This window comes from Rhinolophus ferrumequinum, chromosome 6 (assembly GCF_004115265.2).
Source record: "Rhinolophus ferrumequinum isolate MPI-CBG mRhiFer1 chromosome 6, mRhiFer1_v1.p, whole genome shotgun sequence".
Taxonomy (NCBI): Eukaryota; Metazoa; Chordata; class Mammalia; order Chiroptera; family Rhinolophidae; genus Rhinolophus; species Rhinolophus ferrumequinum.
In genome coordinates, this window is record NC_046289.1 from 41408991 (window position 1) to 41433842 (window position 24852).

Sequence of the window (24852 nt, forward strand, 5' to 3'; positions counted from 1 at the left end):
GGCCTCCTACAGCCGTTTACCCACCCCAGAGAGAAGTAGATTTTAACCATATCCAGCTGGACCGTAGGGCTGCGGTTTTCCTGACTGCTATCTGGCTCCAGGTCTCATGGGCAGTGACTCACTAACTGCTTTTGGGTTAATAGCCATTGACCCTACTGAGTAAATATGTTGTGGTCATGAAAAGATGAACTTTACTCCATCCTGGAGAGGCTAACCTCATACCTTTGCATAATTTTAAAAATCCGTCAGCCCAGTTAGTGTCAGCTTGGTACTGGACTGTTGCTGAGGTTTTATCCTGAAAGCACAGAAAAATAATTTTAAGAAATAGTAGTAAACATTTATTTAGGAATATCTGCCTGGGAATAATTCTAAATTATTTGTATAATCTCATTTCATTCACAGCAACCCTAAATAAGGTACATACTGTTGTCCTCGTTTTTTAAAGAAGAGAAGTGAGGCATAGAGAGATTTAGTAGCTTGCCCAGGATCATGTAGCTGTGAAGTAACAGAGTCAGTATTGAACATGTAGCCCACATTTCTCTCCAGGCTGCTGCTGGACCATTTCGTACGGTTTATGTCTGTGGTCATCAGCATCTGCCGTGGGCATCCGATGCCAGAACAGGTTGCAAGGAGCTGACAGGATTGAGTACACATATGAACCTGGGCGCCTGACCCAGAGCTTTAGGAAATGACTGTTCTGTCTGAAATGGCCTGCGTTTGTATCTACATCCAATGTTGTTTTCCTTTTGTCACCAGCTTGGATTGGATATAGAAGAGTTAGAAGAAATTGAAGAAGATGCTGGGCTTGGCAATGGTGGTCTTGGGAGGCTTGCTGGTAAGTGCCATGGTTAGTGTGTTATAGTGTCTGGCCAGTTGATGCCCTTCTTACATGCCATGCATGACCGTGCTAAGAAAAAACAGACTGGCTTCCTAGGAGAAGTGCAAGGTATGACTTGGTTACAGATATATTTGTTTTTGAGTTTGCGCGGTGGTTTGATCAGTTCTAGACTAACAGTAGAGAAGGGAACTTGAACAAAAGAGACATTGCTTAAAATCCTTGGAGACATTGCTTAAAACCCTAAAGTTAACCAGATCCTTCCTGTGCACTTAAGTGTTTCCAAAGTGGCCCCTTTACCTCACTGTCATTTGTTCACAGCTGCTCAATTCACGTACTTGTGTGGTACGACTTAAGTTGTTTAGCCATTGTGTTGTTGTCTTGTGCACTTGACAGTTTGCGTTTTGATTGACTAGTAGGTAATCATACACTTATTATGTTATTGGTATGATTTAGTTAATTAACATTCTTTTTTTTATGGATGCAGTTTGAGTGCTTTATTCAGGAAATGATTTTTCAACAAACATAGAGGAATACATTAAAAATACAACATCGGGGTCGGCCCCGTGGCTCAGGCCGTTAGAGCTCCATGCTCCTAACTCCGAAGGCTGCCGGTTCAATTCCCACATGGGCCAGTGGGCTCTCAACCACATGGTTGCCAGTTCAATTCCTCAAGTCCCGCAAGGGATGGTGGGCTCTGCCCCCTACAACTAAAATTGAACACAGCACCTTGAGCTGAGCTGCCTCCCGGATGGCTCAGTTGGTTGGAGTGCGTCCTCTCAACCACAAGGTTGCCGGTTCGACTCCCGCAAGGGATGGTGGGCTGTGCCCCCTGCAACTAGCAGTGGCAACTGGACCTGGAGCTGAGCTGCGCCCTCCACAACTAAGATTGAAAGGACAACAACTTGACTTGGAAAAAAAGTACTGGAAGTACACACTGTTCCCCAATAAAGTCCTGTTCTCCTTCCCCAGTAAAATCTTAAAAAAAAAAAAAATACAACATCAACTCCACGAAGTTAAAAATATTCCTATGACCAAGCAATTCTACCTCCAGATATCAACCCTAAAGAAATACTCAAACTTGTGCACAAAGAGGCATGTGAAAAGAATTGTTACACTATTGTTTGTAAAAGCAAAATATTAGAAATACCCTAATATCCATTGATAAGAGAATAGGTAAATAAGTAGTGGAACATCCATGATACAGGATAATACTCAGCAACCAAAAAGAATAAGATTGATCTGTATGTAATTCCCTTGATAGAGCTCCAAGGGGGAAAAAAGCAGTTTGCAATAAAAGCCACACAGCATGCTACTCTTTATGTTTTAAAAAAATTAATATTTTCTATAGATACAGATATCCATTAGAAAAGTCTGGAATTTGAAGTATTAAACTGCTCCCTGTGATCTTCCCTAAAGAAGAGTGCAGAATAGGGGGTAGCAATCAAAGGGGATGCTAATCCTGTCTGTAACATTTTAATTCTTTTTACAAGGTGGATGTATTAATGTATGACTCTTGAAATTTAAATTTAATAATAAAAATGTAGTATCACATGTGAGAAATAAATACCTATTTCTTCTCTTTTAGTAGTGATTTTACACACACTTTCAAGTTATTGGAGTTCCATTAGTATGTGTTTCATAATATTTAATCCGTACTATATTCATTGCAGTGTGCTTTAACGTTGCCAAGTAATAGGAAGCACTGCTTTTGCAATATTGCTACCTCATGAAGTCAGTCATCGGGCAATTTAGTAGGCTTTGCATGGGGCTGTAAAGACCAGCAGAGCCAGTGGCACGTACTTCTAAGAATGACAACCAGCCTGCCTTCCTTTTATGTACAGGCCCAGAAGTTCAATGTATAAATTGACTGGGTTAACCCACTCTGTGCCTGCCATTCATGACCTTCAGTTGGCTGATAAGGTCAAAGTGAAATGACAAATGAAGCTGAGTAATTCTCATTACATGACCTCATCTCTTACCTAACTGAAAATATTGGGACCCTGTTCTGGTCAGGCTCTAAGGATAATTAGATCAGAACCCAGTAAAAGCAATAGCCACAGCTCTGAGAGATCAGGAACTAGAGCAGAGCCAGGCCACATTGCATAGGGACTGGAAAACCATTGGTCTGTATTTTAGGGCTTCACTGTGAAACTAACTCAGTTCATTTCTGTTTGATCTACAGTTGTCAGTGTTCTTTTCAGTTTTAGATCCTACTGTACATTTCCTCATTCTCTGTGTATTTCTTAGTTCAAATTCCTGAGAGGGCAATCTGATTACTATAACCTCTCAGGTTGCACCTGGCCACAAGATAGATCCCTACCCAGCCTGTTGACTGGCTTCTCTGGGTCAGGTGCTCTCTTACATGCTTTTGGCTACAAGTAACAGAAAACCTAGCAAAAAAATAGTTCGACCAACAATGACATGATATAATCTTTCACTGCACCCATAGTCTCCCTGGTACCTCTCATTGGATTGTCATTGCATATCCATGCCAAAACCAATAACTGGTGAAGGAAGTAGAATTACTGTGATAGGTTTAGAGGCTTAGACTAGTCAAGCTAGATTCACTTCTAGTCCAGCCTCCCTGAAGCACAAGTCCACCTGATATCTGAACAACATTGGAATTCCATTAGCCAGAAAGAGAGTCTTCCACAGATGTCCAGATAGTCAGCCATATGGTCACATGTAAATTTTACTGTCCTTGGGCTGTCGTTTCAAGCAGGGGGCCATGGAGACAGCTTCCCTTAGAAAGGGTGGTATGAGCGACTGACCCAATAATCGGCATATCTAAAGCAGGCCAGCTTACTCACCTGTTCTCAAATGTACACTGGTTATTTCTAGATGGTGAGATAATAAGTGATGTCTGTTTTCTGCTTTATACATTTTTATGTTTTCTAACTTTTCTATAGTATTCATTTTATAGTTTAAAAATGTTATTTAAAAAAATTAATACCTACTATGCAGCAGTCTCTGTGCTTTAAAATACAAATGTGGTTCCTCGTAGAAGTATGTTTTGTGACTGCCATGTGTTTTTTTTTAAAGAAAGATTTGAAATTTTGACTAACCTTGATATCTCTGCCTTTTGCCTGTGTTTTGATGAATTTAGCCTGCTTCTTGGATTCCATGGCAACCCTGGGACTCGCAGCCTATGGATATGGCATCCGATACGAATATGGAATCTTCAATCAGAAGATCCGAGATGGGTGGCAGGTATGTGAGCCATCTTTTTCGGTTCTGTCGTTAAAATACTTCTCATTTATAGTGTTCTGTATGTTTTACAATTTACAGTGTTCTGGATGATTTACATTTAGCATAGGGCTCCACTAATTTATCTTGCATTTGGTTGATCTCAGTGAATACTTTCAATCTTCTCCCTCTGGGATGTAAGTTCCTAAGAGCAGAGAACCTGCCAGTATCATTCACCACCAGATCCATAGCATCTTATGCAGTGCCTGACTCACAGGGGGCTCTGGCAATATTTATCACTGACTGTCTGAATGTGGACCACTTGCAATGTGTGACGTTCGTTCTCTGCAGCATGCAAAGCGGAGGAGCGCATTTTCTGACTGGTGATCTCTCCCAGTAACCCTTCATGGTAGGAATCATGTTGCCATTTTATAGGTGAGAAAACTGAGTTCTTAAGAAGTGGAGTTACCTCTTATCACACTGCTGACAAACATGGGATTGTCCCCAGATTTCCAGGGTCACAGATATGTGACCTCAGTGTTCTAATTTTTTATTAAGATGAAAGCGGCAATCTTATTTGCTATTATATCAAATAAATCTGTCACGTATTTAATATGTATTATTATAGTTCTCTAGATTTGCACAAATTGTACTCAATCCATACAAATGGCTCTTGTTTTACTTTTGTATGACCAAACCAGATTCTTAGGCATATGTTTCTGTTACCTTTGGGAGCTCTGAGTCTACAGTTAGCCGTAGTATGAAGAGGTTTCCCTGATTCTCAGTGTGATTTGGGCTTTCTCTCTACCTTTGTCCCACATACAGCATTGACAAAAAGATACTGGATTAGTTTTCCAAAAAGCCTGAGTTCTCTAAGCCCCTCCCACACTTCCAAGAGTCAGTCCAGGGGCAGCATGCTCGAGAGTTTGGATGGGAGGCCCTAGGCTGGAGCTCATCCCAGTGGAGAGGAAGGACAAGCTTGGGATCGCCACCGTCTTCTTTCCCCTCCCGTGGTATTTGGACACTCTTTGGGTCAAGGAAGGAAGGAACTAAGAGATTTGGTATGATGAGAGAATATACCAAGGAAGAAGTCTCAGAAGGAGAATATTGAGAACGTATTGAAAGATAAACTTCTAGATTTTGCTAAGGACCAGTGTATCTTTGGCTACTACTAAATAAATCAGGAGGCAGCATTGTGTAGAAAAAAAACATTTGGGCCCTAATTTGATATTTAATTTCTGATTTGAGGCCTAATTGCAGCTCATTACAAGGTGTATTGCCTCACCTAACTTCTCTGAGCCTCATTTTTCTCATCTGCAAAATGGAGATACTAACTACTGGCATTAGGTTGGTGCAAAAGTAATGGCGGTTTTTGCAGTTTTTAACCCTTTAAACTGTAGTTATTTTTGTACCAACCTAATAGCTTCACAAAATTATTATGAAAATATGTAAAATATCCAACACACAAATAGACACTCAATAAAATGTTAATTTTTGCCTAAGAAAAGGAGGATAATTTAATAAATTGTGTCATTGTATAATAAAATATTAATGTAGCCAGCCATTAATATTATATTTTTGATTTAATGAAATGAGAAATTGTTCATTGAAAAAAAGGAAGTTAGAATCATATGAATGGTATAAACTCAACTTTCCAAAGGCAGCCAAAAAGATAAAGTGCTAGGAAAAAATTACATCAAGCTTCAACAGTAATTATCTCTGGCAGGTAAGATTACAGGTTATTACAGGTTTTACTGTCTTCTATTTATACTTCTGCATGTCCCATTCTATAAGAAGTGTGTATTTTATAATCATAAAAAGCTATAAAAACAGAACAATTGGTTCCCTTCCCCAATGAAATAACCTAGAGTTACATGATAAGAAGCCTAGCTTAGCAGGCATTTTCAGTATGACCAGCATTTTGACACAACCTGATACCAAGCAATGCATGGTATCCATTTTCAGGCTTTGGAAGTACCCTGTGTGGTGCTCATTATACCCCAGAACGTTTAAGGATTTTGTTTCTCATCTTTTAACTACTGTTGTGTGAAAGATTTAAAAGAAACTCAGCAAATCAATCTCAGAAAAAATTGTTTTCAAGTGCATTTTCCCCCAAATTTTATGAAAGGTCACTATTAATCACACATACTGCCTCTGCTACTTTTAAAATGAATTTTATTCCAAGAAACCATCCCTTTCTCTCCTATCATACAAAGGAAGTATATATCACTCCTATCAGACCCAGGAAGTACGTATTATCCAGTGTTCTTTAAAAAAAAATAAGAGGCCAAGTGACTTTTGTTAATCTCCAAAACTAGCCTCATTAGCCATCCTCACTTCTTTCATTATGGCTTGAAATTGAGTAAGAAGCACATATAATTTTATTTGCCACATCCATTGTTTACTGGGATGGGATTTTAAAGAGCAAACATAAAATACACCATACCATAAAAAGAAACCATTTCCATGAACAACAAAAAGTATTTCCCAGGAAATCAGCACGCCTCTTCAGGGTATAGGCACACACCCATCCACATTAGATACATCCTTGCTCTTACAAGGGCAGATACAGAGAAAGCTGATCAAAATTGTACAAGCTGGGAAGATTTGTAAAGGGTGATGGACTTTTAATTTTCAAGGAAGATTTGCAGTAATAGTGTGTTCATTGTGAACCCCCCTAAGGAATATAATTTTGTTGCTAAAATTCCTGACTTACCTTGAACTCGAATGGGGATCATTAAAGCTTTATCAGTAATAGTCCTCTATGAAAATAACTGGCCACTGGGAGGAACAGGGGAAAAGATAATTGCGACCAGCTTACATTAAAGTTTTAACTGTCACACATCAAAGTTCTCACAGTAGGTGTCTTGGAGTAGAACCAACCAGTGTCTGCTGGACCCTCTGTCTCTTAGAACCCGAGCCAAGCCTGTTACGACCAGTCCTGCACGGTTCCCATGACCCCGCAATCTTCTAGTTACCATTGTTGAATTCTTGGCGTTCCCAGAAAAATGTTTCAATTATTTGTACCATCAGAAAGCAAAGTTTCTTGTCTACTCCTGGTGTTTGCTCACTGGTTCTTCATGTCCTGTGTATCCCACAATTGAGGGGAAAGGCATTTCTTAGAATTCAGTCACTGACAGAGCCCCCTGAGCTGACCTCTGCTTCCTTGCTGGCTGGAACTCAGATTGCATCGAGTAATTCCTCTAGGGAGATGCCAAGTCCAGGCTGCCACCCCCACCCAGACTGGCACATTGCCCCTCCCTCCACAGAGCCCGCTGGCTTCGTCTCAGCTCTCTTTCATCCGGGATGTTCAGCTCCAGCGGCCCCTTGGCTGTAAGTGAAAGCTCTTCTCCCTCCTGCCCCCGCCTTCATATGGCTCAGCACGTGAGAGCATTCAGGGATCACTGGTACATGGAAATCGAAATTTACAGCCCACTTTGTTGATTCATTGGTAGAAAGCAAGGTACAGGAGTTTATCACCATCCTACAGCTTCTGTGGATTTAGTAGGGGTTGCGGGGGGTACTTCTCTTTCTCCTCTGATCTGCTCAGACCAGCTTATGGTTATGAAATGTCTGTTTTTCAATTTACCTTAAAAACAAGCTTTGTAAAATTGAGGGAATTATTAACTGATTCCTTGCTGAATCAGGAAGAGACTAAAAATAAGGAACAGCAAGCTCAGAGTTCTGTTGTCCTACAGAACTCGTTAACCTGGTGAAATTAAAATCAGCCATTATTTGGCAGGGAAAAACCAGACCAACATTGGATGGCATTAAGAATCATCAGCAGACTAGTCCCTTGTCACTTAACAGTGCACACTCAAAAGAGTGAGGGCAACTTCTGATTTCCCTAGAAGGCTGGACGTGGGCAGATGCGTGGGAAGCCGAGAGCCTGTCCTCTCTTCTGGGAATATTTTAAGCTGCTTGAGTTGTATTTCTCAGCAGAAAATAGGTTGTCAGTTCTCCTATGCACATGATTTTTGAGAGGAACACTGTTCCTGCCTCCTCATCTTCCTGTTTCGTGTAATACCTGCAAGTGTGTTTTACAATAGTCCTGAGAGCTGAAATGAGGCAAAAGGGCCTTACAGTTCTTTCCTGTTACAGGAAGCTGTGTGCACATTGCGCAGAGTTTGAAAACCCCAAACTTGCCCTTGCCTAAGTGCAGCATGGAGTATTTTGTAAACAAGTCAGGTGTTTTGATCCTTTGTGGATATCCTCATTTATTTTGTCGTTGAGTTTCTAGTTACTAACACATGCTAGTGGACTCTAACTTAGTTTCTTATCAGCTGATAAAATTCAGTTGTTTCCTTGTTAAATTTTAATAATTTTTTGTTGTTCTCTTTATGACTGGGATAGTGGAAGTCTAAATTCTGCATTACTGATTTTGTATCACCATGTAGCTCCTGGCTGTGCCATGTAGCCCCTGGGGACTTGTTAAAAATGCAAAATTTCAGACCCCTCCACCGACTGTTGAGAATCTGCATTTTAACAAGATGCAATTTGCTGATTAGTTCAAATCTAGCTCCAGCCTTCCCTAGGCTTCATCCTGCCTCCGAGTCATCCTGCTGCCTCCAGCAGCTCCCTAACTCCCAGACCTTCTGCCTAAAGATGTTGTTGCTGTGAGTCCCCTTTCATTCACCATTATGTTTGTAGTCAATATTAATGAGTAACTTAGGAAGTAATCACCCTGCTTTCTTGATACAGAGTCATGATCAGTGTTTGAATAAATGAATATGTATTTGCTTATCTGGCTTTTGAGGATAATATTTTGTCTAATATCTAAAAAAAAAAAACCAGTAGCTGTATTTGCTTCTCTCTAACTGTGCCTGGGGCAAGCGTTGAACTCATATTTAGGAGATCATGAGGCATCCAGCATAATATGTCCTAATTCATCAGCAATATCTTCTTAAACCAGTGCTGAGTTTTCTAAGAGGAGAGAGCAAGGAATCGAAGAGGTAAAGTAACCACATTCCAGTCTCACTGACAAGGGTACTTTGTACTAAAAAACCTTACTCCTCCCTTCTTGTGAGAACACAATTCCATTTTTTTAAGATAAATGTAATATTTTAAAGATTTCATTAATAATATCTTTATATGAAAGACGCATTCCCCCAAATGTGTTTTTTGTTCTTGCTGTTTTTGTTTGTCTATTGAAGCCAAAATTCATTTGATGTTTAGTATACCCTAAATACAAATTATGATTTTAAAATTTTTATAAGAAGTGTTTTGTTATAATTATCATAAATGCATGTAAAATATTGAAATTGTCAATATAAAAAAAAAAATCCCTTACCTCTTAGTATGTTATTTTTAAAATGAACTATAATTAATAGTCATTATTATAAGATCAAAATGACATAAGGATTAAATTAAATAAAGGCAACAAAATGTAATAGTCTTCTGTACCTATAATAAAATGAGCTTTATTAAGGGAGCTTTCTGTGAGTAGCATATCTTAATCGATTCTGTGCATTGTAGGCACAAGAATCTTGACTGAAACCACCGTCAGGACCCATCAGGTCCAGGTGCCGAACTACAAACATCCCTGGAGGACTTCTCTTTCACTCAAGCTGGACAATTCTGTTCACAGATGTTAAGACACAGGCTCTAGAATACATAAACCTAAAGTCAAATCTTAAATGTACCATTTACTATCTGCAACTTTGAACAACTTAAAATTTTCTTATCTGTAAAAGGGGAATCAACATATAAAAACAGTCACAGGGATATAAAGTACAACATAAGGAATATAGTCAATAATATTGTAATAACTATGTATGGTGTCAGATGGGTACTAGACTTATCAGGATGATTACTTCCTAAGTTATTTGTCTATAATCACTGTGTTGTACACCTGAAATTAATGTAATATAGCATGTCAACTGTAATGGAAAATTGAAAAATAAGAGTCATAGATTCCTCCTATAGGATTGCAATGGGGATTAAATGCAATAATACATGTGTACAATCAACATTGAGAGCTGTATTAGCAAGTAGCGGTGTTATAGATTTAGGCTGTGAGACAGTAACAAAGATGAATTGAGATTGACAGAACCAACACTCTTTCTTGCCAAAACAGTACTCTCAAGTTGATTCAATTAAAGATATTTTGAGTTCAGTATAATGAAAGAGCTAGGTCCACATTGCCTGAAAAACAAATTCTAAGCCGTATCCTTTTTGCAGGTAGAAGAGGCAGATGATTGGCTCCGGCATGGAAACCCCTGGGAGAAGGCCCGCCCCGAGTTCATGCTGCCCGTGCACTTCTATGGAAGAGTAGAGCATAGCGAGGCTGGGGCCAAGTGGATCGACACCCAGGTATTCAGGGTTCTCCCACCGAGCATTTCATCGTGTACAGCGCAGTGCGTACATAGCATAGTGTATAATGCGTATATGATATCGAGTATAGTATGCTATGTATTGAATAATAGAGTATGTTTTTATAAGTAAATGTGATACTCCTCTTATTAAATGTGCAACCCACTCATTTTGGAGATGAGGAAGCTGAGGCCGAGAGAGAAGTGACTTCCCCAAACTCAGTGACTTACCAGGGTCATTTTACAATCAGCTTTACCAGAGATTAACTAATTCTATAATCCCAGCATGTCTAGCTCTCCAGTTTTCTATGAAGTTGTTGATACCAAGATTGAATAAATTTAAATGTCCTTCCTCACCCCTCTGCCACATGTACATTTACATATGTACATTTACTTGTAACTTCTCAGGGGTAAATATTTTAAAAATGAAGTATTTATTCAAAGAATTACCAAAGTTTCCTATTCATTGCAAAGTCAAGAAAAATATTGCAGAATATTGCAAAATGTACTCTTATTTTGCGCCAAATCACTCCGAGAGAAATAATGCTGGTGTCAGTCAATCCAAGTGTACTTATTCTGGCTACTAGCTTTGGTGTTACCCTGTCTTTGAGCAAGTCGTTTTTTAGCACCCCAGTAGTGGTTTGTGCTTTGCTGTCTATGTACTTCCTGAAAAATAACCTCTATTAACTACTGCAGTGCACTGTCCAATCATCAAAGGCTCCACTTGAGATATTTGTTTAATAAATAGAGCCTCAGGCTGGAAAAGATGTATCACTGGTCATTCTTTTAAAAGCTTTAAAAAAATGGTAAAGATCAACTAAATGTTGTTCTTATATATCACAATTGGGAGTGAAATTCGGTATTGTAATGCTAAATTCAGTTGGTTTGTGGGTTATTTTCCATGAATAAATGCTTCATTTTGTCTTAGAAGAACCTACACCCATGTTATAGCTGACTTTTTAAACTGATGGTCTATTCTGCTAATCCATATAGAGCTCATCACAGGTTAGAAAAATAAGACTAAAAAAACGTTTTCCTATCTAAACATGAATTTATTCAACATATGAAACAGTGGATTAGAAGCTAAAATAGATCATTATAGTATAATGGTATAGGGAATAAACTAATACTGTGATTTCAAGTCGTCTTTATTTAGGTTAAACAGATGACAGTCTCAGTTGCAGTTGGTTACAAACAGGATTAGGAGAGCTGCCAACAAATCAATCGTTAATACGTCCAAAGAATTCATACATGTTTTTGGTATTAAACTAGCAAGTATTTGATACAGATTTGGGGTCTAAAACTTCCAGTGACTTCTGATCTCTTTAAATGTATGCAGTTTTACACGATCGATCCTGGAAGCATTCTGTTTGCGCTATAGGTCCCACTGTTGAGCTACCTTGTATTTAAAAAGCACCTCTGGATATTTTTATAATATATGCAGAAATTCAATTAGGGAGAGTGTGTTTGTCCGTGCTCACAAAGGTAAGGTTATGGGACAGATGTAATATAAGGTGAGTGACCCAAGCAGTGCAGAACTTGATCGATTTATGCAAGCCGTCACTGATCAGCCCCAGATTTGTAGCTGGTGAGGTCAGAGAGCATGAGGTCAGACGTGGCATGTGTGTGCTGTGGGTAGCTTCCAATAAACGGAGCAAGTCATTTCATTCATGGGTCAGTCCTCTGGGAAGCGGACCCCAGAGAGAATTAGAAGTGCAGGTGATACATTGGGGAAATGCCAAGATAAAGGGGAGAGGGATCAGGAAGAAGTGGGAAGTCTTTCAGACTGTAGTGCAGGTATGACACATGTAAAGAGACAAGGGGAAAGAAGGAGGATTCTCAGGAAGAGCCTCAGACAGCTGTGCAGCTTTGAGCAAGCAGTCAGGCTCATGGAGCCTGAGATTAAAGATTGCTCATGAGAGGAGTCCCAGCTCTCATGCACCACAATGGAAGCATCCCAGAGAAAGCATGGCCTCAGCCGAAGCTCAGAGGTAACAATTCTGCCTGAAGTTCTTTAAAGGGACATCCGAGCCATGTACTTCCATGGCTGCCTCAATTATTCTTCAAGGGTCAGCAGGACAAATCATGTTTGAACTCGAACTCAACCCACTCTGTAAACAACTCTTCCTGATTGATCACAACTTGCTTTAAAAATCTCCAGAGACTTTTATTTCCTAGTGAAAGATAGTCAAAGAAGGGTGACTTATTACTTCAAGGACATGGCGTCCATGAAAACATGATTGAATGTGTGTGATTGATTGATATAGGTTATAATGCTTCATTCTTTCATAATTCAGCAGACTCAAATAAAAAGATTTAATTGTTTAAGTTTTTAGATTTCAACCCTACCACTGACTGTGACCTTGGCCATGTCACTTCTTAGCCTCATTCTCCTCAATTCCAAAATGAGTGGATTGTACTAAGGGATCTCTATTATCCTCCTATTCAATTAATCTGTCATTCCCCCTCCTTGGAGCTTGATTCTGATGAGGCGGGGAAGAGAAATGAGTCTTTTCCCACATAAATTTTAAATTCACGTGAGACATAGTTCATCTTCCTGTTCTTCTCTGTTTCAATGACTGTCACAAAGATTGAGCTAGATTTTCCAAAACTCACTTCTTAGACTCATCTTGGCTAATTATCATCAACTCATTTGTCAGATCACTAAAATAACTTTTCATCATGCAACTTTGAAAAGCCTAGACTAGCATGTTAAATATCATATGTAATATTCTATCTTCATAAATTTCCTGTTCCATTGATTTTTTTTACCATATTTGAAATCAGATCATTGAATAACCTACACTACACTTATCCTGATTACAGTTTTTTAATGAGTCCAGATTCACATTTGTCACTTTGTTTGCACATCATATTTTATTATTCTTAGAGCAGTGGCTTGATCTGAAACATGAAAGCTCCTCACCCAGATCAAGGCAAGGGACACAAAGAGAAGTCAACATGGAAATGATACAGAGGACCGACTGTCGTTCTGGATGGTTCCAGCCTTCCAGTTTGTTCCAGTGGAAGGAGGATCCACAATGGCCCCTGAGACCCCCTCCAGCCCTAGGACCCTTGTCTTGGTTTAGACCTCACACAATTTGAGTTGGTGATAGAGCCAGGAATAGGATGCCAGTTGCTAGGTCCCAGCCCATTGTTCAACCTACGTCATCACACGTGGGAGACAGTGAGCAGTGGCTTGAATTGAATCCCACAGGTGGTCCTGGCCCTGCCGTATGACACCCCAGTCCCCGGGTATAGGAATAACACCGTCAACACCATGCGCCTCTGGTCTGCTCGGGCACCCAATGACTTCAACCTCCGAGACTGTGAGTATAGCGTGGGCTCTTGTTTGTATGTGCGCGCTTTGTCTTTCTGATCTCAGGAGCAAATTAGGACTCCACAAAGCTGGCACAACACAAGGAACTTGTGGGGACTAGGACATAATAAATGGTTGCTTTTTGATCAATAGTTAGAACCACATTGAGCTTGAGCAAAAGGCCTTGAGTTTCTGATTGGAATCTTCAGTGACTAAGCAGCCCTTTCATGGAGCAAATATCAGGACATTTTTATAGCAATCCTTCAGACTGTCCTTCTTAGACTCTCATGTGAATCACAGCGTGAAGGTTTGTTGAAATCCTTTTGGATGTTTAGGAATGTTAGGAATCCCACATGCCACACCGCAAGCATCAGGTGAGACCAAGGGACTTGGATGACTAACAGTGGCTGGCTTGTCTGTTTATTCATTTTTCTAACATTCCCCTCAGTTAACGTTGGAGACTACATCCAGGCTGTGCTGGACCGAAATCTTGCCGAGAACATCTCCCGGGTCCTCTATCCCAATGATAATGTGAGTGACCAAGGTGACTTCCTCAGTGGAAACAAGCAGCTTATTTCAGAAGTGCCTGTTTAGCTCTATAAAGCACAGCTTTCATTTTCATTTTCTTTCTTCAATGCAAACTAATCTCTATATATCTTCCTGAATTGTCTACATTTCCCCTTTCACCCAAGTAAGGAAAACAAATTTGTGCAATTCATGAAATCAGAATTGATATTTTGCTCTTGATTAGTGACTAATTGGGAAGATCAGTGTGTGTTTCAAAACAAACCTGGATATAAAAGATGAGGTGAAACACTACTTCCTTTCATCCATCATCAGAATCCCTGGAGGTTTCCTGCCTGGCTTCTTCCCCTCAATGACAGGTCTTCTGTCCCTCTGCCCCCAGGCGAAGTGGGGTGATGAACCTAGGAGAGGACCCAGTAGTAAACCCTTGTTTCTTATGCCACTTACTCGTCTCTTTAGGTGATTATTCCTAATTTTACACTAAGAATAACTTAGTTTTTTTAAAAAAAAGAAAGAAAACACTTTGAACTGTATCTCAGATGACAGCTGTGGATTCTTAGTTGGCTTAAATGTACTTAGCTCTAACTTTTATATGGATAACAGTCATTTTCTTTAAGCTATAATGATTTTTTTTTTTTTTTTAATCTCAGAAGCAACCAATTTTGTACTCTTCTCTACAAAGGTGGCACAAAACAAAGATTTGGGGACTAGGACATAAATGGTCCTTAAGGCCAGATGTCTATTTGGTATTAAACCACAGTCTCTAAGTGTATGTTATTTTTCCTTTGGGAGAAACATTGTGACTTCATCACATTTCAGAGAAATCTCTAACCCAAAAGCAAAAGGTGGTTCTAGTTCATGGTCAGTTAAAGTAAGAATCCTTCCAAGGCTGGGCCACACCGCCTAGCCAAAGCCGGCCTGCAGGATTGTTTATCTGGAAGGGGCTTGCACTTCATCCTTCTGTCGTCAATGAGGACCCAGCCTAACTTTACTTGGAAATAATCATCTGCAGCTATTGATGGCGTACACTAAGTTAGCATGAGGTACAAAGTTGACCAAATTCATTGGGTGACACATAGCTTTCAAGGTCATGCTTGTTAAGTACAAGTTGATAAATCATTTTTGTATTGTAATTACAAGAATAAATTCATTTCTTCTCCCCGACTTGGCCGTAGCCCTAATTCAGACATTAGTCTATCTGCCAAGAATTTTGCAACTGTCCTCCCTCTGCAGCTAGTAAGATTTTTTTTTCTTGCTTAAAGCTCTTTAAATGCTTCCAGTCACCTATAAGAGAACTACAGAAGTTTAGATGTGCTCCCTAAGTTCTGTGAGTTGTCTGATGCACCCTCCATGTTCTGGCCCAGGCAATGCAGTCCCAACATGCAGGACTCTCTGCCCTGTGCTTTCTCACCTGAATGCCTTGCCCAGGCTTCCTCTGCCTGCACAGACTACTCTGGCCCTCTGTGCTCATCTGGCTTACTCATACTCATCTTTCAGGGCTCAAATAAAGAATTACCTGAGTACCCAGGTTCCCAAAGTACTGTGTATGTATTAGGTTGGTGCAAAAGTTATTGCGGTTTAAAAGGTTAAAAATAATTGCAAAAACCAATTACTTTTGCACCAACCTAATACTTAAATATAACATTTTTTTAAATCATCACATTTTTACTTAAGCCTTATTTATACATCTGTCCACTGGTTTGAACTTCCTGAGGTCAGCGATTATGTTTAATCGTTTTATTTCTAGAACATTAAAAATTCCCTAACTCAGTAAATGTTTAAATTCATTTTGGATGGATTCATAGTGCTTTTTATAGAATAATGATTTCGTTATAATTTTTACCATGATACATGCCATTAGAAAAAATATTAAGTACCAAAAAGAAAGTGAAAAAATTCTGGATTCCACCTATAATTCCCATTGATGACATTGATCCAGACAGTTTGCTATTAATGACTTTTCATTTTTAATTTGGTTTTTAAATTTTCGTCAAAGTTATATATGCACATAGTTTAAAGAGAAAAGCAGTTCTCTGAGGCTTATATAAAAACTAAGCCTCTCAGTTCCCACTTCCAAAAAGCAACTACATCCCCTTGCTTTTAATTGATTTTCTGGATTCTTCCCTCCTTATTTCTAATAGCATGCTATTGTTACTTCTTGGTTTTCCTGCTTTTACAGTTGTTTGTTGACTCTCCACTTTTGAAGATGAGAATATAGCTCACTCTCTCACATACACTCCCACCCCCAGCACACAAACACTTACTTCCTATTCCAATTCTCTCAACATGATTACATCGTAATTTTCACTGGCTCCTTAATCAGTGTTTAAATTATTATGACCATGTAAATGCTTCAGGCTGCTGGTCTGTGCATGTATGTATCATTATATAATGATTGTTTTTCCTATCCTTAAAAAGTTTTTGTTTTTCTTGGAGGCAATAATTGTTTTGTTTGTTTGGGTTTCTGAGTGCTTTTCCCTAATTTTACCTACACTCTACCTCAGCTGTAGAAATTTCCTCTCAGTATATTCAGACACATTAGGTATTCTGTTATTCGGTCTTTTTGAAAAGCCTCCTGTGGATCTCTTCTGGTTGGCTTCTCCACTGTCATCTTGGATCTTCTTCCCCATTATCCTGAGAACCCGTGTGCTCATTTACTTACTGGGGTCATTTGTTTCCTGGATTCCATATCTTTCTTTTTATTTGTTTATTTATTCCCTTGTTTTGGTAGTGCACCTGCTGTAAGGTTTTCCTGGGAAAGGATGTATGTAAGGTCAGTTATTTTGAGACCTTGCAAAATGTCTTTATTCTGCCCTCACGATAGCTTGCCTAGATGCAGTACACCCGGAATTTTTTGTTGTTGTCTTCTAGTTTTCAGTGTGGCTAAGAAGTATAATTCAATTCTGATTCTTGATCTTTTGTTTGAATCCCGTTTTTTTCCTCTTTGAAAATTTGTTGTCTCCCTCTGTCACTCTACACTCCCCCTCACCCTCTCTTTCTCCATGTTTCCCTCCCTCAGTCACCTACATCCAAGTGTACTGAATTTTTTTTGGTGGGGGATGCTTTGGGGTGCGTCTTCTTTCACCTATCAGGCGTGGGTATCCTTTCAGTCTGGGAACACAGAACTATAGTTCTCTAAGAAGTGGTCTAAAATTATTGAACATCCTCAGCTAGTCCTTTAGTTTTCTTACCTATTTTCTTACATGTATCATCTTTTTTGTCTTCTTGCTCAACTTTCTGGGTGATTACAGCTCTCTCTTCCAATCATTCTATTGTGTTTTTCATTTGGATATCATGTTTTAATTTCCAAGTAATCTTTTTTCTCTAGATACTGTCTTAAAGCATCTTAATCTTATTTCTTAAACACAGTATCTTCTCTGATCCATCTGAGGATATTGATAGTATTCTTCTAATATTTTTTTTTCTAATCTCTATTTCCTCTAAGTTGGCTTTTGTTTATTTTGATCTCTGTCTGTCTTTCACAAGGTTTTCTTAAATGTCTAATTATCCTTAGCTGCGCATTAAAATTTAAGAGAGAAGTACCCACTTGCTTTGGGGTAGCTCTGTATAGTTAGGTAGGGTCTGTATACTTGGGTTTCACTCTATTATCTGGTGGAGCCATGTCCTGGGGTAGCACTTCATGTCAGTGTCTTTAGGTCTCCCTCTTGCGCTTGTCAAATTCCCTAGAGAAGACTCTTGCAGCTTCTTTCCTGGTGGAATTAATGTTGGCTGCCTGTATTCTGAAATTTGGTTGGGATGAGGAGACTGAGAGTCTTAACACTCAGTACTCAAACTTTCACTTAGCCCCCTTCTTCCCGTTTTCAGTATGGGATGGTACCCCACATCCAACTGTACCTGCTGCCCTGCAGTTCAGAGACCCTTGTTCTACCATCTCCACAGAATACACCTCCGATTTCTTTTTCAGATGGGAAAGGAAATTGCTCAGCTGAGGGAACTGGGATGAGGCCTAAGGCCAAACCACTTCTTAGGCTCTCGATGAACCTTTTACCCTATCTTTATTCCTATTTCCCAAGGCACCAGTGCTGTCATTTCCGGAGCCTTTGGGGGCCTCAGTGTGTAAGTTGAGTTGTTTTTTGGCTCTTCTCCACTACCAGGTCAGGATTCTGCTTTCCTGGGTCTTCTGGCTCAATGATCACTCATCCATCTGGTTTTCAGCTTCTAAACAGTTGTCGCTATTGTGTTCTCTCCCACTCCCTTCATCCTTTATCAGTAAGCCTTTTTAAAATCCCTTTACTATCATTTAAGTGGAGTTTCAGAAAAGAGCTCAGGCTAATGCTTGGCATCCAACCTGCCATCATTCAGATGCCCAGTGGATTTTAGCCTTAAAATTCTCTGGGCAGGAGACACCAATCAGAGTTTGGCCTTGCCCAACGCTGTGAGCCACTCTCACTCAGTCTCTCTGGTTTGAAGTTTTTTGAAGGGAAGGAGCTAAGATTGAAGCAGGAGTACTTTGTGGTGGCAGCTACCTTGCAAGATGTCATCCGACGTTTCAAAGCCTCCAAGTTTGGCTCCACCGATGGTGCGGGAACTGCATTTGATGCCTTTCCAGATCAGGCAAGTATTGAGTCTGTGAACACAGGTGAGCACCACTGAGGGGACGAGGACTTCCTATCAGATTTACTCCTCTATCTCAGTGCTAAGAAAGTTGAGTGGGTACAGCATAGAGGGTAGAAGATTTTGTTGGTCTTTACCCAGCAGGTGTGAGGCCAAGGAAGCCAGAGCTGGGCCGCCAGTCACCTTCATGTTGATGTCTTTCCCCCACACAGGTTGCCATCCAGCTGAATGACACTCACCCTGCACTCGCCATCCCTGAGCTGATGAGGGTTTTTGTGGATATTGAAAAATTGCCCTGGTCCAAGGTCTGGATAGTTTGGCTTCTTTTTTCATTTAATTAACTAACCAATATATCTGTGGTGGAGAGATTGTGCCAAAAACTCCTTTTATGGTTTTCTAAAATAAGTTACTGTTGCTGACTTCCAACAGTTAAAGGTAAATTTTGCCCTGGTGCTGACATTTCTCCAGTCTTTACTGCTTTACAGGGAGTAAGACTAAGAAATAAACACATTCCTGATGGGACTCAGCTTAATAGCTGTCTCAAGGCTTATATTGTGTCTACCATTTTTGTATCTAAAAGGATTCTAAATTAAGCTCTCTAACCTCAGAATACAGCTAATTGAAAGCGTCCATTGCTTTGGAAGTCAGTATTTTAAACATACTTTGTACCTTCTCACAATATTCCTTAAGTTTTTATTCCTCAGATTTTTTTATTTAATAAATGAAAGACAGGATAGTAGAGAAGGTTTCTCAGTAGGCTGTCTTAAGTTTTCTCAGTTAGTTTTACAAGTAGCTGCCTTTTTCTTCTCTGTGAAAAATACGTTCCCACTCTCTGGACCATTCAGGAACCTGATGGAATGAGGGGTGTCTAACTGTATACAAGCAGACAGAATTATTCTGTTGCAGACAGGCGGGAGTTGAGGAAATGTCTGGCCCCGTGTCATGGGGTGTGCACTTGTAGGGCAGCCTGTCTTGCAGAGGAAGGCAGCTAAACCCCCCCTTTCCCTCAGGCGTGGGAGATCACCCGGAAGACCTTCGCATACACCAACCACACAGTGCTCCCAGAAGCCTTGGAGCGCTGGCCTGTAGAGCTGGTGGAGAAGCTCCTTCCTCGACATTTGCAAATCATTTATGAGATAAATCAGAAGCATTTAGATGTAAGTTATTTTGAGAGGTTCATACTCCCTTTTTCAAATGAGGTCTTGAAATGTTAAGGGTGGCTACGGTGTTCCCTCTTACCAAACGTGAGGCCCAACCACTTTCAACCATTGATACATCAAATGAATCCAAGTCGGGTGGGACTCTGGTAAAGACAACTTTTTCAAAATACTAAAATACTAAGGCATCTCCTCAGGCTAACCCAACCCCTCCCTGTGGGAGTGAGGTTTTATATTCGCTCCGTCAAAGATTTTGCTTGGGAAGTGAGCAGTGTTATCGCAGTGTTGCTGTAAAGCTTGAAAGTGACCAGTCAGGCCTTTCTCTTCCTTTGACTAGAAAATTGCGGCCTTGTTTCCTAAAGATGTCGACCGTCTGAGAAGGATGTCTCTGATAGAAGAGGAAGGAGGCAAAAGAATCAACATGGCCCATCTTTGCATTGTGGGCTCCCATGCTGTGAATGGTGTGGCTAAAATCCACTCAGACATCGTAAAGACCCAAGTGTAAGCTTCCGTTCCCAGGGTGGTGGGCCTCATGGTGCTCCATTAATGCAGTGGTGCTGGTAAATACAGGGTTGCTTTGGAGAGGAGGAAAGGCCCCTCAAAGTGTTTAATAGTATTTTGTTCTATACAAAGTACCCTTGGGGGGGAGAAAAAAAAGCCCTTCCTTCTGAACCATCCTAATTCTAGACTTAGGAGCTAAAAATAAAAATTAGAAAAAACTATTCTGCTGAAAAGTCTGGTATATATGTCAGTGCCAGGAAATCATATGGAGGTGATTAGATTCGGAATTTTCTTCTATTTTGAATTGCAAAACGTTTCTATTTAGAATGACAGCTGTAGCTGCTGTCAGCTCTTCCCTCCGCTTGTATTTAATCTTTCTAAGCCTACACTTGGCTTCTTGAATGTAACTCTGAACTTCGTCCTGTATGCTGGGCACCTGCCGTTTCGGCCAAATTCAGTGATGTCTCTTCTATTTCCAGGTTCAAGGATTTCAGTGAGCTAGAACCAGACAAGTTTCAGAACAAAACCAATGGGATCACTCCAAGGCGCTGGCTCCTTCTCTGCAACCCGGGGCTTGCAGAGTTAATAGCAGAGGTAACTGGGAAGTGCTGAGAGGAAGGGAGGCCGGACTGGAAGGCAAGAGGCACCTGAGTGCCCTTATGATTTGCAAATCCAGTCTGCAGCAGGGTCAGCCTCATCCGTGTGTGACTGGTGCGGCCCCACAAGTGCCTGATTTAATTCTCTTTGGCTATCATGAAATTCTTAATATTAGGTACCTTGTCATAGCTAACAGTATTCATACGACACACAATGGAAGATGGTAACCCTATTTAGTAAAAGAGGAAAACAAAGATCATATTAGCAACTAGTGGAACCTGGCTTCTTTGTCACCCTCTTTAGGTAGCTTTCCTGTTTTTAACATTTAATGCCACTGAAAGTACGTTTAAGATACCAGCAAAGTATTCTTCCCACACGGTATTTCTAGCTTCTTCTGTGAGTAAACCATTCAGGGCACTGTGTGATAGGTGAGCTATCGTGTTGTAGGTGACTACAAACAATTGCCACCAAGTGACAGAAACTGCTCGCTTGGGCTTGATTGCCACCCCTGACTTGTCTCCTCTTCCTTTAAACTGAAAGAAAATCGGGGAAGACTACGTGAAAGACTTGAGCCAGCTGACAAAGTTACACAGCTTCCTGGGTGATGACATCTTTCTCCGAGAAATTTCCAATGTGAAACAGGTGAGGCTTCCCTGGTGGGTTCTTCCCCCAGCACTTGCTTTGAGTCTGTTACGCTCCCGTTTTTAAAACAGACCACCCAATGCTTCTAAGTCAAAAGGGCCCTGGCACCGTGTACTGTCCCAACAGGAGAACAAGCTGAAGTTTTCTCAGTTCCTGGAGAAGGAATACAAAGTGAAGATCAACCCATCGTCCATGTTTGACGTGCAGGTGAAGAGGATCCATGAGTACAAGCGGCAGCTCTTGAACTGCCTGCATGTGGTCACGATGTACAACCGTGAGTTGGCCCTGTAGCCCCCAAGCCACCCAGCAGGTGGAAGCAGCACTCTCGGCACAGGTCTCACCACCCCAGCCATCAGCCAGTCTCTGTTCCATCCACTTCTCCATCTTTTACAGGCATTAAGAAAGATCCTAAGAAGTTATTTGTGCCCAGAACAGTTATAATTGGCGGCAAAGTAAGTTGAGTCTCTTCACTAGGGACTTGGGGGCTCTAATCCCTTACCATTTCTCCATTTCATCATGCCTGCATTCCGTCATTGTGTTGGACATTCTTCCCCAAGGCTGCCCCAGGATATCACATGGCCAAAATGATCATAAAGCTGATCACTTCAGTAGCAGATGTGGTGAACAACGACCCCATGGTTGGAAACAAGTTGAAAGTCATCTTCTTGGAGAACTACAGAGTGTCTCTTGCTGAAAAAGGTAGTATTTTCATCACAAAACATGTGGGGCCAGGCCAAATTCTAGGGAAAGATTACATGATACTGAAAAATGGGGCAGCTGAGCTCAGGGAGTCAGTCACTTGGGGTAGGTGTCACTGTTAGGCAGAATACGCCCCTAAGCCAAAAGCTTTTACAGTGACCCAGCTGACAGTGAGATTGCTCTCCCCAGAACCAATATCACAGATAACACTTGCAAGCACATTTTCCTGCCAGCTAGTGAGAGGTTTTGGTCAAGTGCAAACTGTGCTCTACAAAAGAAAGGAAAGGTCTTCAGTTCCTAGCCCCAGTTGGCAATAGAACACCAATTCCCCAATTCCCACACATTCGTCTGGTCACTTCGTGGAAGGAAGAGCTCTCATTTGTTCATGTGTCAGCAGGGAATGAGGGCAGATGTCGGGCTGCCAGAGCACAGGGCTTAGATATGCCTCAGGTGGGCACTCTGAGATCAAGCATGGAGTTCCCACGTGGCGACAGACAACAAACATCCCTTTCTGTACCACTGGCACCTTTGCTCATTTGCATCCCCTGCTCACAGAGCACCATCCACATGAAAATGTCAACTGTGTATTCACCCTTCCCAAAGTGAAAAAGGACCTTTCTCTTTTTGAGGTGTTTTTGGATTCACTGATGTTACTGTTTAAGAACTGTCTGCATGAATAAAAAAGAGTCAGATTCCTTTGGATGCAAATGAAGATATGAGTATATCTAATCCACAAATAAGCTCTCAAACTGAAGCAGAGAATTAGTCCTGACCTTTGTAGTCAAAGGGATGGGATGGGATGATGCAGGCAGCATAATTTGTGTGTAAATCAGGCTGAAAGGTCAGAGGCTTGGGGTCCAGCGCCAGACACACGTCAAGTTGTATGTGGCTAATTTCCCTGCAGTGAAAGTGGAAAGAGGGTGGTGAAAAGTGGAAGGAATGCAGACAATCCCGTTTCCTCAGATTGCAGAGAAGGATCAGTAGAGACTCTGAATTTTAAGGATCAAAAAAGAGAAGTTTCAATATATTTTGTAAAGTTATAAAATAGAAATAAAAATCAAAGATAACAAAACAAAAATTGGAAGGAAGGGGAGAAGAGAAATGCAGTGTCAGCTTTTATAGCAGAGAATCAATAGATGCTCTTTAAAGTTTATGGACCAAGAGAGAGTCGTATAAGCATATAGTTATTTAGCACTGTGGCGTAACCACCAAGATAACACATCAGAAAGGGACAGATACGGTTCCCTGAGTCAAGGGGAAGAGTGAGATCTGTCCTTCATCATTTGAATATTTATCTTGATACATGTATTACTTTAGTGATCAAAACAGATAAAAGCTAGATAAATGCTTGGATGCAATCCATGCAGATCTAGAGAGACAGAATCACTAATTTTAACATGCCTGCCTGAGTGCAGTCATTCCAGCTACAGATTTGTCGGAGCAGATTTCCACGGCAGGCACCGAAGCCTCAGGAACGGGCAATATGAAGTTTATGCTGAATGGGGCCCTGACCATTGGAACCATGGATGGGGCCAACGTGGAGATGGCAGAGGAAGCCGGGGAAGAGAACCTGTTCATCTTTGGCATGAGAGTAGATGACGTGGCTGCTTTGGACAAGAAAGGGTGAGAGAGCAGCTCTCCCAGGAGGGTACCTGCCCACCCAGTAGACAACTGAGCTGGGGCCACATGAAATGTGGCAGCACAACGTCTCCCATGAGTCAGGGGAGCCTCCTGGCCACAGATTAGTCTTATTAAACCCAGCAAGTGAAAGGAAAAGGAGCTTGGGCCCAGCTGCATGGGTGGTTCTTTGTTATCAGCCATTGCAGAGCTGGCCTGATGAGCTAGTCCCTTCTCCGCATCTGTGATTTTACTTTGATCAAAACACGAATCAGTTTCTAGTTGAAGTTTTTGCCTATAATTTAAACCATCTAGTGTTCCTTTAAGATTGCAAAGAGATGGACTAAAATGTGGGAGAGGATAGATACGGATATAACAGAAGCACCCAGGGATACTTGTTTCACTTAATATCTGGATAGGTTTATTAACCTGGGTTCAAACAAGAAATAAAGAGCGCTGCTGACCAAAGATACTCCAGGGATCACAAAATTTGGAGGGTATTGGACGCACTTCGTGCGTCTTAGAAGTAAATTCTCACTCAGTGGGAACAAATCTGGGGATCTGTGGGTGCAAAAAGCAACTGGTTCACTAAACACAATGCTTGTTTAGAGCCATAAAGTCTGCTTTGAAATGAACCTTACTGTATTCTAGATTGACTATTGCTCTGTGACTAGAATTTTTATTACCTACTGTCCTTTCTGTCTTCAGTTACAAGGAATTAATCAAATTTCGTGGGGAAAAGAATTTCAGGATCTAGTCAAATATTTGTATCCATATTGAACTTTATAATGACTTCTATAAATGCGAGTATTTCTGAATGCATTTTCACAGCTGATGTGGTGTCTAGTGTGTTGTTAATCACAAACACTAACAGAACCTTTTTCT

The 24852-nt window shown here is 40.7% G+C and overlaps 1 protein-coding gene across 1 annotated transcript in view; it reads left to right on the top strand.

Annotated features, from left to right (window-relative positions):
• Nucleotides 1-24852, top strand: part of PYGL (glycogen phosphorylase L) — a 47224-nt gene that overhangs the window by 6928 nt on the left and 15444 nt on the right. The window contains exons 3-17 of the mRNA XM_033107510.1: nucleotides 757-835; nucleotides 3945-4048; nucleotides 10205-10336; nucleotides 13553-13664; nucleotides 14103-14185; nucleotides 18611-18754; nucleotides 18967-19059; nucleotides 19765-19911; nucleotides 20249-20412; nucleotides 20892-21006; nucleotides 21550-21651; nucleotides 21778-21925; nucleotides 22045-22103; nucleotides 22209-22350; nucleotides 23766-23973. Of these exons, the coding sequence (XP_032963401.1) occupies nucleotides 757-835; nucleotides 3945-4048; nucleotides 10205-10336; nucleotides 13553-13664; nucleotides 14103-14185; nucleotides 18611-18754; nucleotides 18967-19059; nucleotides 19765-19911; nucleotides 20249-20412; nucleotides 20892-21006; nucleotides 21550-21651; nucleotides 21778-21925; nucleotides 22045-22103; nucleotides 22209-22350; nucleotides 23766-23973 (1832 nt within the window). The remainder of the gene's footprint in view (nucleotides 1-756; nucleotides 836-3944; nucleotides 4049-10204; nucleotides 10337-13552; nucleotides 13665-14102; nucleotides 14186-18610; nucleotides 18755-18966; nucleotides 19060-19764; nucleotides 19912-20248; nucleotides 20413-20891; nucleotides 21007-21549; nucleotides 21652-21777; nucleotides 21926-22044; nucleotides 22104-22208; nucleotides 22351-23765; nucleotides 23974-24852) is intronic.